At 44.9% G+C, this 12126-nt stretch overlaps 1 protein-coding gene across 8 annotated transcripts in view; it reads right to left on the bottom strand.

Annotated features, from left to right (window-relative positions):
* DTNB (dystrobrevin beta) overlaps positions 1-12126 on the bottom strand; it is a 1143128-nt gene that overhangs the window by 314659 nt on the left and 816343 nt on the right. For all 8 annotated transcript variants that reach the window (XR_013596287.1, XM_078650028.1, XM_078650030.1 and 5 more), the window contains exon 11: positions 6741-6818. Coding sequence is in view for 7 of the 8 variants with exons in the window: in XM_078650028.1 (XP_078506154.1) it covers positions 6741-6818 (78 nt within the window). In the remaining variant the exon portion in view is untranslated. The remainder of the gene's footprint in view (positions 1-6740; positions 6819-12126) is intronic.

Raw genomic sequence — 12126 nt, 5'->3', positions numbered from 1 at the left:
TAAAGAACAGGGAGAATGAAGCAGAGAGCTTACTTGGTACAAGACCCCAACCAGCCTAAGAAGCAGCAGTAAGGTACCATAACCATGTGCATCAAGGGGCTTCAACCAAAGGAAAAAGTTGAGTGTGAAGGAAGGAAAAAGTTGAATCGAGCCTTGGAGCGTTTTTCCATTTTTACTCTCCGCTATTAGATTCAGGCACAGTCTCCATTAAAGGTTTTTACTAATGATACAACAAACAGATATGTTTACATCTGAGTGTTGGTTAATTATGGTAATGGGCACTGTTCCCAGTCCTTGACTTGGCAGCTCATGGATGCCACTCTATCCTTTGGAAGACATTCCTCACGGGTAGTCGAATAGCACCTCCTGTTCATTTTGGTCAAGGGATTCGATTTAGTAGGAGTGACTGCTGCCCAGTCCCTTCGCAGAAAAGGTGAGGGTGTTTCAATCACTCCCCGGCAGGAATCCGATTGCTTTTTTGAAAGCAAGTTTTAATGTCTCTGCTGTAATATTGGTGGCTCTCTACAGATGTCAGTGAACATCCTAGCCCCCGCCAGACACAGCATGTTGCTCTTCTTGGACTGATTGAGTTAGCCTGGCTGGACTGTGATGTGCTGGAGGGTTTCGCAGGTAGGTTGGCACCTAAAGCCTTATTTACTGCACAAATGGGAGGCAGTGGAACCCTTGCAAGGATGTGACTGTGCTACTTGAGATATGGGCATACTCTTAGTTCTGAAGTCTTCATAGTGCCTCGATTTGAGATCTGGGTAAGTCGATTTAGATGGGATTATGTGATCATGGTTTTTGAGGTTCGGGCACACCACTCGCACCTTCGCCAAGCGTGGATTGGAAATTAAGGGTGTTTGTTGAACTAGTTCACCTTGTCCAGCCTCAACATTATCAGAGAATTCACATCTATTTGATGGTCAAAATTCAGCTCATGTCAATCTCCAGCCACCAACTCAGATTTCAGCTCCCTCTTCTTTTCCTGTGAATTGTGCATAGCTTTGCATCGAGTGTGTGTATCTATGGACACTCTGTATCTATATATGATAAGTGTTGTGCCATTTTGTAAACCAGCACTGCTTCAGGTAGGGGCATTACCGATGCCGCTAGAGGCTTTATGGTAAGGGCAGTCACTGCCAGGTGGAGGGTCTGTGAAGTGAACTCAGACTAAAACAGTACTAGAAGACATAGTGGGTAAAGTTCCCTTCACACCAAACCTCGCCATTAAGGTAGTAGTTCATTGCAAACGTATGCACTAATGCCCATGTTGCAAATTGGCAGATGTAAAGGACATGTACTCTGCAAGCCAACGCAACAGTAGCAGCTTTAGGCATGAAAGAATGGGCTCAGAGACCTGCCAGGGGCTGCTTCTGAGTCAGTAGGTAGCAGATCTTAAAGTAGAAGACAATCTACCTCAACAGGGTCCACAGGGTGCTCCTCAGTATGATCGATGTATGAGCTTAACTCCTTCGCTGCGGCGGCTACTCTGCCGCAGCGCTAAGGGGGGGGGCGCGGCGCTCACATGCTGGTGACGGAACCGCTCCGTCACCAGCCTCGGGTGAGCTGTGCTGATGACGGAGCGGTTCCGTCATGGCCCCGCCCGCTCAATAGAATGCGCCGCGCTGGCGTCGGGCGGGCATGACGGAACCGCTCCGTCATCAGCACAGCGCCACCGCGGCTGATGACAGAGCGGTTCAGTCATCAGCATCGATGTGGTTAAAATCATTTTGGGTTCCAGCCAATGGAGCATCTCCTCTTTAGAGGATTGAGGGTGAGCAAAGATCACTGGCAGAGTGATGGATTGCTCAATGTGAAAGGTAGTCATGACTAATGGTAAGAATGCCGCTAAGTCCGCAGAACCAACTTGCTGGGAAACAGGAAGTACATGACGGTTGCAATGAAAGTGCCTGCAATTCACTCACATGATGAACTAACATAAATGCGATGAGGTAGACCATCTTCAAGATGCAGAGCAGCTATGCACCGCCTTGATGGGCATACACATGAGAAACATTAAAACCTAGTTAAGGTTCCACTTTTGCATCACTAACACCTTGGGAGGGAACATGTGTGTCAAACTTTCAGTACATCTCATCACAACAGGTGATTTAAAAAAAAAAAAAAAAGGTAGTTGGTGCGGTAAACCTAGAAAAGACCGACAACCTTTAATAGTGCCCACTGTAAGGACTTCCCGGGCAAACGATAAAACATACAAAAATACAAAAGGACGTCTGACAGTTTTGTTTGTAAGGCATCAGTCTTATGAGCGCCACACTAGGCCACAAATCTATTTGCCTCAGCACTCAGCATAAATGGATTTCAAGGAAGGGTGCTTGGCAGCAAGGCTGATCACCCTCTCAGGCTGTAGATCATAAGTAGTCTGTTGCTGCCATTCAATGGCCACACATGTAGCTGTAGATTAGGCAGATTAGGGTGGAGGATACTGCCCTGTTGCTGCAACACAAGATCCTTACAAAGTGGTAGCCCGATAAGAGGACAGGCGCTTATGCCGATAAGTTCTGCGTACCACAATCTGCTCACCTAATCCAGAGCCACTAGGATGTCGGGAGCGTGGTTGTTCTTGATCTTCTAAGGACTCAAGGTAGGAGAGGCAGAGGTGGGAACGCGTACAGGAGTGCCAAGTTTCATTTTGACCGGAATGTATCTCCTAAGGAGTGTTCTTGCAGAAATTCCAAAGCACTAAACTTTTTAAACTGCATGACCGACAGTGGCTATAGCAGCAGAGGAAGGACTGATGCTCCCGCTGGTCCGTGCACTGCCTGCCAGACCCGCGTCCATAGCCTCCGAAAGACTGAGTTGTTTACTGCACCACCGCTGGGAAGGCTGTCATGTCTGTTCGCCAGCCATCTACTCTAAATTTCCAGACCAGGTGCAGAAAAGGTTTGGCGGGGGTCAACAGCCCCAAAAAACCCACTGTAGGTCTGCTGTCTTTACAGTGGTTCCCAAGCAGAGTCCGTCTTCTCTACAAGGAGGCTGGACCCATCAAAAGGCTATCCAGTAGGAAGTCTGTACATCAGTGGAAAATCCAATGGAATGCATCCATGCATGTTGGAAGTACAACACTGTTACCTACTGCCCTTCACAGGCAATCTGTAATATCCAGACCTGCATAGATAACTTATTTGTCTACATCCTGTCCTTTATTAATTGTCTGGACCACAAAACACTAGGGTCGTCCAGAACCTATGGCAAGATCTCACTGACTATATCCCATAGGGCAACTATATAGAGAACAAATAAACAAACAGCTCTTACTGACTGCAGTTAGGGCTGGACTGGCCGTAGCAGGCATCAGGCGTTTACCCGGGAGGCTGGTTTTGGAGCAGTTGGGGCAAGTTTTGTTACTGGGATGAGTTTTGCAATGATGCAGTAACAATAGCAGTAGTGCTGGGCAGTTTTGTTAAGCAGCAGTGCTTCATACTTGCCCCTCCACCCCTTACCCAGTGGGTGGGAGCCGGTCCGACACAATTGCAAGGGATGCTCTGCATGCCCTGTCCGGCCCTGACTGCCTAAGGAAACAACGCTTGATAAAAGCCTCAGACCTCTGGGATCCCCTATCCAGAGGAGTAGCTGGCAATGAGTTGGTATTTACTTAACCAATTGAGTCCTGTACAACCAGGCACCCCGGAGTAGAACATTTGATTAGAATCTCAGAATTGCCAGGAGCTGGTCTGTGATGCCTGGCTACCTGCAGATACAAGCGTGAGCAAGAACTGGGGTTCAGCCTAGGGGCCAGTAAGGTATCAGTGAGGTCCTAGTTGAAAGGGATCATGGGCTCAGAAGTAGCAGGTCCGACGGTAAAACCTCTGTCAGGACGCTTGTTTTGATCTCAACTGATGGCAGCTGTATAGCCAGTACCTCAGGTGCAGACATCGGTTGAGATAAAAAGTGGAAGTAAGCTCGGAGTACAACATCGTTATCAGCACCAGATCCGCTTCCGGCACCATTATTAGCGCCGTCTAAGTGGTAGAAACAAGCACAGGCCACGGAGCTGAAGTAAACGTTTGTACTGGTGTTGGTACAGGGCCTGTAACAGGTCCAAGGGGTCCTCTGGTGCTGAGGATCCACAAGCAATACATGACTAGTGGCCAATGTGGTCGCTTGGGATTCAAGGGCGCATCGAGAGATGGAAGCACCCCTACACTTTGCAGCCTGGCCTCCCTGAAGCCTTCTGTCTGTTGTGGTGTCGCGGTTGGCTCAGGAAATTCAGGTTGCACTGGGATTAGCTGAGGTATCTGCTCTGCAGCAGGAGACTTCGAAGGTGTATGGCAGCCTTTGTGATGCCCTGGTGCCTTCTCTTTAGATGCAGAGTGGTGGGATGGGGGTCAAATCTTGTTTTACTTTTTTATGTTTACATTTGGACTTCGATTTCGACTTACAGGAGTACCGAGTGTGTGAAGTACACTGCTCGCTGGATCGACTAACCCGGGGCGGAACAGAGTATGTTCCGTGGACTTGAAGCAGGAGCGAAACATATGCAAATGCCACAACAACAGCTTATTTTCCGTGACATACAACTTCCCCTTCTGGTTTGGAATCGCCCATGGGTGTGCACTCATCACATGACTTGCAGTTATATCCTGTGTCCACACGCCAAAGATGCATCTCCTCTTGTGCAAGTATATGAACAACATCTGCTTTCTGCATTCATTGCATTGCTTGACATCTGCTTTCTGCAGTCACTTTGCCATATGTCCCGTGCAGGCCATTGTTGTTTTCCCTATGTTACCATGAGCTCGTTGCAGACTGTCCTCCGCTTTGTACACGTTACCTTACAGATATATTTTGCTTTAAGCCACAATGTACTTTCACACAAAACACACTGTTGTTGTTTGCTTTGTTCTTTTCCTAGGATTTAGTCTGAACATGTAGACAAGGTCAAACAACAATGCCCCTTATTATTCTGTTCTGGTCAGGCCCTAGCACCTAGACAAAACACGCAAATGCAGCTGTTGTTTGGGAACACGTACTTTCGGTCATGTAGGTATACACACAATGGTAACACACACTTGACACACTCGTGACAACGTCTGGGATGTAGAGCTTTCATCTGTGTATAATGAGGTACGGGGTCTGTTGCTAATACCTAGAGATTTTCTGATATATATATACATATATATTCATCTTGCTTCTGTAGGGGGGGGGAGGTTAGGCTACACTGTTGTATATAATGACTGATCCATTTACGATTTACAGACTACCAGCTATGCGAACCGTATTTGTGTTAGGCATTGCGTGTTAGGCACACATACTGCATACTAGAGCACAATAGTTAACGTAAACATTTGACACTTTCCTTGTGTCTCTGTCAGAACTTAATGTGGACTAGCACAAGTGTGAGAACAAAAAGGTGTGTCTTGCAACCGCGATTCCTGAGAGTGTTGTGTTCTGGGGTGTCTAATCACTTGTTCCTCTGTGGGTGAGTAGGAGGGCAAGTGAGACACTAATTATTTATAAATAGCTAGTCAGTTCCAGGCTCCTGGGTACTCGGGTGGTAGGATGGCTCAGTTCCTGCCTACTAAGGTCCCACAATCCCAAGCCTAGTTCTGTTACTTCGCAGAATCCCTGCAACAACTACATTGCTTGACACCTGTCATTTTCAGTGGCAACATCATGCCCAAGCACTCCGTGAGACTGTTTTTGAAGTCATTAGAAAATTAAAAATTTGGAGCGGAGCCCCAATCTGCGTGCAAAGATGCAGAAAGAAAGGGACTGGCATCAAGGCACAAGTGGTGCTCTTATACTATGGTGGAAACGTATACACTTCTTGGACACAAGACATTTGCAGCTGCCTATCAGTTTCTAGTCTCCCTCCATGATCAACAACCACTTGGGATTTTAAAGGATCTGTACAAAGGTGAAACTCATTCAGGATGGATTGTGTCCAGTTCTTCTAGCAGGTTCTAATGTAGGCCATTTAAGGGATCTGCTTTGTAGCTTGCAGGCTCTTCTCTCTCCAGCAGCAGGGACAGCAAGGACCTTTGATAGTGCAGGGTATATGCAGCTTAACCCCCCCCTTCCCAAGTGACACCCAGCACTGTCTGGTTAATGCTGCTTTAGTCTACCGAGCAGATCCCTCTATGCCTTCCCTTGATTGTCAATGTTACAAAGGAATAACAAAGATCAAAGGCTAGAAGTACAGTAGCCAAGAGCTGACGTGTTACGTGCAGCACTGCAAGTCCAAACCCCTACATACTTATAAAGGGACGCTGTGCTCACGGAATACACTACAGTGTAAGAGAAGAGACCTGTGTGTGTGTGAACCACAATCCATCAAACAAAATTCATTGTTTTGCATAACAGGCAACTGTACAAGCTGTGAATATTTTTAATGATGGTCTTTTAACATTGTTTTTGTGTTTATATTAATTGTGTATAAGGGAACTTTGTTGTAATGTATTTGCAAAGATTTTAATTAATCAAGCAAAATAAAATATCACCTTACCATCCATCAAACCCTCTTTAATAAGAGGCGATACAACTGGATTGTAATAATTGCTGAAAGAAAGAGAGGACATATGCAAATGTGATGCCAGTGGACTGTCCCTCGCACATCTGTCCTCACGTGTTATATCACAATAACCAGAGAAGCACCCTTCCCTTTCGGGGTAGACAGAGGATGCAGACCCGGTGAAGACAGCACAGTCTACAGAGGTTTGACTCACTCACCCCACTGTGAGACAGCAACCGAGGCTGCAGTGCCACAGACTTACCTTTTAGTGGGCGTTAGAGCCCCCGATGGGATGTGGGGGACCATGGCATCATTCATGTTGGTCAGGGGACGAGGAGGGCTGCAACAACACAAAGAAAACAAGGGATTTAGATTATTAGCGCTCCATGAACAGCAACCAGAGAATTCAGGCGTGCAGCAAACCAAGGCGACACCAGGATAACTCCAACCGAAAACAATCATGTTCTTGGAATGTAGGTCTTCAAATAACTCATACTGACTCTGGGCAAGGCACCATCATCTATTCAATATCAACAACAACCATAACTGTGATACTCTCTGTTCAAATAAATAATACAGACTCCAGGCAAAGTACCATCATCTGTTCAATAACAACAATCATAACCATAATACTCACTGTTCAATTAACTAACGCTAACTCTAGGCAAGGCATCATCATCTGTTCAATGACAACAACCATAACTGTGATACTCGCTGTTCAACTAAATCGTACTGACTCTAGGAAAGGCGCCATTATCTGTTCAATAACAACAACAACCATAATTGTGATACTCGCTGTTCAAATAACTAATGTGTATTCAAGGCAAGGCGCTATCCTCTGTTCAATAACAACAATCATAATGCTCACTGTTCAATTAACTAATGCTAAATCTAGGAAAGGCATCATCATCTGTTCAATAACAACAACCATAACTGTGATACTCGCTGTTCAACTAAATTGTACTGACTCTAGGAAAGGCGCCATCATCTGTTCAATAAGAACAACCATAACTGTGATACTCGCTGTTCAAATAAATCGTACTGACTCTAGGTAGGGCGCCATCACCTGTTCAATAACAACAACAACCATAATTGGGATACTCGCTGTTCAAATTACTAATGCATACTCTAAGGAAGGCACCATCATCTGTTCAATAACAACAATCATAATACGCACTGTTCAATTAACTAATGCTAACTCTAGGCAAGGCATCATCATCTGTTAAATAACAACAACCATAACTGTGATACTCGCTGTTCAACTAAATTGTACTGACTCTAGGAAAGGCGCCATCATCTGTTCAATAAGAACAACCATAACTGTGATACTCGCTGTTCAAATAAAGCGTACTGACTCTAGGTAGGGCGCCATCACCTGTTCAATAACAACAACAACCATAATTGTGATACTCGCTGTTCAAATTACTAATGCATACTCTAAGGAAGGCACCATCATCTGTTCAATAACAACCACCATGATTGTGATACTCACTGTTCAAATAATTGATGCGTACTCTAGGCAAGGCACCATCATCTGTTCAATAACAACAACAACCATAACCAGAATAACCGCTGTTCAAATAACTAATGCTGACTCTAGGGAAGGCGCCATCATCTGTTCAATAACAACAACCATAATTGTGATACTCGCTGTTCAAATAACGAATGCGTACTCTAGGCAAGGCACCATCTTCTGTTCAATAACAACAACCATAACTGTGATACTCGCTGTTCAAATAACTGATTCTATTAAAAAAATAAATGAGCAACAGGTAATGAAATAGTAAATAAAGTCGTATTGAACACCATGTCCCATTCAAGCTTTTCTCACTGCGCTGTAAACAAGCCACAGTTGAAACTTCAGGTATATTTAAAATGTTCTATCATTGCAGAAACGCAATTCAAGTGTGGTTCCGGTAACAGAGCAAGAACAGTTGTGCAAGCCCTACATAACTGAACAACTAAATAAAATAAAATCATAATGGTGTTTGCCTGCAAACTAACGAACGACAAAGACTAAATACAACTTGCGATGGGTCAAATATACATTTTATGAAGATAAACATAACGGTATTTCGAAAATAAATTATTCCCCAGGATATCTGCTAGGTTTCTGTGCCCTGTATAATGGTCCAGTTTGTTGAACATTGTGTTAGTTATGATTTTAAATACATTAGTTTTTACGCTGCCCATTGATGATAAAGGCGTCCATCAAAAAGTATGTCTTTCTTTTCAAATTAATTGATAGCTCTCCAGACCACCAACTGGTTCTTTTGGATTTGAGGCATTCTTATCTACAAAAAAAGTTCCACTGGTGTCAAGGAAAAGGACTTACTACACCAAACAGCAGCTAGTTCTAGCCAACTACTGACCAAAGTCTCTCCTTCCTGTCGTTTCTACAGTGCTGGAAAAACATGCCAATTCCATCATCTCAGACTACCTTGAAAATAACAAGCTGCTGCATTCCAGTCAATCTGGTTTCAGAACTAGCTGCAGCACAGAAACAGCGCTGATCTCTCATCGGCCTTGATATTGTCCCCTTGACAGACTACTAAAGAGGCTACAGAGCATTGGAATTGGTAGTATGGCTCTAAAGCGCCTAACCTCGTTTCTGGATGATAGAAGCCAGGACGTGTGGATCCCTCCGTGCACTTCCGCCATCCAGAATCTGAAGGAGGGTGTCCCACAGGGCTCAGCTTTGAGCCCTACACTTTTTAATGTCTTTATCCATGAAACCCCAAATTCAAGCAGTAGTAGGCACTTGTTTTAGACTGCTACAAACCCTGAGGACATTTCTACCCCTTTTGTCATCTGACATAAGGAAAATAGTGATCCAGGCCCTAATCACCTCAAGACTTGATTATAGAAATGTCCTATACTAGGGTCTGCCGGACTATATTCTGAACTGCCTGCAAGTGGTTCAAAATGCAGCGGCGAGACTAATGCTTAATCTGGCTCCCCGAACCTATATGTCCCCATATCTCAGGGCTCTACACTGGCTGCCAGTAAGAAAAGAGGATCAAATTTAAGACACTGGTCATGGTACCTAAAGCCCTACATGGCAACGGAGCCAGTTACATCAGGAAAATAATATTGCTCTACACACCTTCCAGAACTCTGTGGTGGTCATCTGGCTATCATTCCCAGGGTCTGCCAGGTCAGAATCTGAGGCAAATCCTTTGTGTTCCTGGGGGCCCAAGCCTGAAACCAACTCCCTCTGGCTCTTAGAGCCAAGGCGGAATTTTCCTCTTTCAGGAAGCAACAAAAAACCTGGCTATTCTGCAATGAAGTGTTCCCTAGGTATTAGTGGGGAGATTCCTGACAGCTCCGGGACACTCTACGGAGTAGCTGGGTGCTTTATAAATGCTGTTTCATTCATACCTTTAAACATACTCTGATATTAACCATACCTAGGGTTTGGCCTCCTGAACTGGTCATGTAGTTGCTACGTAGGAAATAACCGACTGCTAGCTGTTTACACTTGGAGATATAGCAGCTGTACATAGCGATGCTAAACAAGCAATAAAGAGCAGCTGGCGACCCAGGGCAGGGGAGAGCCATCAAGAAATACAATAACAACATTACAGATTAAAAGATTTAGGCAGCTCGGCATGGGCACGGAAACTCAATAATGCTGCCGGCCGGTGTTAATATGGTATCGCCTAGGCCGAGATGTCAAACAGGTTAATATTAAAATAAGTGTCAATAACTATCCGCACGTGCATTAATAACCAATAACTGCTCATTTGTTTACTCCAAGTAAGGATGATTTTAAATGGCATAACCCGCATTGATAAACGTTTGGACAAACCGCTGCAATCATTTTAATCCTTGCATTCCTCAAAATGACCCCGGCTCCTGCTACGTAATGATCTTCTCCATCCAGTGCCGGTGAAACTTGAGCTAGAAGGGCAGCTAGAGAGGAAGACCTGAGCCCACCACCCCTGTCCAGAGCCCACCAGACCTCTTGTGGTGCCCCCACCCCGAGGAGCGCCGCCAGGCCACGGCAGTCCAGAGATTTTCAATAAATTCCCAACTTTCCTACCTACTGATAGAGAAGGAAAAAGTATGGATATTTTGAACGAGAGGGTGATAGCCTTGGAGCTGCTATCCTGAGATCGACGCTGACATGGCATGGACTGAGGAGGGCTCTGATCACGCCTCCCTACTAGAAACTACTGCAAACTACACAAAGAACCTGGAGTAAATGCTTGGCATGCTCTCCTTGAAAGCACAGGATTAACCCCATTAAGCAACACCAACCAATGGATTGACCAACAACCTTGTGTTTCCAGAGCAGGGGGCTGCATATGGATTTACTGGCGGTCAAATAGAGTCCCCACGATGGAGAAATGGAGTAGGGATATAATGGAGTGGGTGGTGCCAGAGGATGTTAGACTGTCTTTTTAGGTCTCACCTACTGATACCTTTTAGCCGTCTGTTGTCAAAAGACCTCTTGTAGACCCCACAAAAAAGTGTAACTTCTGCTCACTACCGGTTGGCTTTCTTGTTTATGATTTGATGGCTTTCCTTTCTCTTCTTCTATTTGTCCCTCCATGTGTGCATAGCCTCAACACTTGAACTTATGCATAATGAACTTATGCATAATGTAAGAAATTGGTTCACTAGCAGGAGTGTGTTACGACCCACCTCAAGAAATAATCACACCTTGTCATGATGAACTCCTCGAAGTCACTACTTTAACCAGAATCTAACCCCCACCCTCATAATCATAGCACAGAGCAGAGAAGCTGAACTTAGGGCAACTTGTAAAGCATTTTTACAGTACCAAAACAGTAGTAAAGTCAAAATGCAAAAACAAAAATCTCAAAGCAAATTGAAAAAATAGAGCGACATTTTAATAAGCAAAAGGACAAATACTGAATAGAGAAAGTGGAGAATTTTGTAATTTCTAAGTAAAAATTGGCAACACAATGCATTAAATGGTCACGGTAGACCAGGTCCTAAGCTCGATGTCAGGCTGTGCTTGAAGGAGCACAGTAGGATACAGGAACTAGGTCCATCCCAGAAAAAGATTTTAGCTTCTGACTTTGTCTTTTAAGTCCCAACCCACCACAAGAGCACACTTCTAAATCCTGAAGGACTTCAGAGGAGGCACTTAGAGACCTGCATGGTCTCAAGGCAGAGAACAGCAGCAGGATCTAGTATGGGCTAGTCCAGGCCTAGATATCACTGGTCAGCTGGGTAGTTCCAGGAAAAGGCCTCTTGCAGCTTGTTGTCTTCCTGTAGCTGCGCAGGAGGTCATCCAACTGGCCCTTGTAGTCCACTTTCATTCTTGGGTACAAGGGGGAGAAGTCCAGTACTTCCGGGCTATTCTTGGATCACAGACAGCAGTTCCAATCCCCCTAATCTTCTGCAGGTCCAAAACGCTTTCTGAAGAGGGTGCTTAGAGATATAATTTTTATGCCTGGCACTAGCATTAGGAAGGTTTCACTCATGCATTTTTGTAGTCATCTTTACAATCAAGGAGAGAGATGGTTTTGGATTGATATGTCACCATGTTGATGCATCCGGACACCTGTGCTGGTGAGGTGCTGACAGTGCTTCCATTTATAGCCTGAATAATGCAAGCAACAAGACGGTTAACTGTGGCACACCCTGAAACACTTATTTTAGCTCTGATATGT

Source organism: Lissotriton helveticus, chromosome 6, assembly GCF_964261635.1.
Source record: "Lissotriton helveticus chromosome 6, aLisHel1.1, whole genome shotgun sequence".
Taxonomy (NCBI): Eukaryota; Metazoa; Chordata; class Amphibia; order Caudata; family Salamandridae; genus Lissotriton; species Lissotriton helveticus.
The sequence above is the reverse complement of the archived record's forward strand: the minus strand, read 5'-3'. Positions and strand labels throughout refer to the sequence as shown.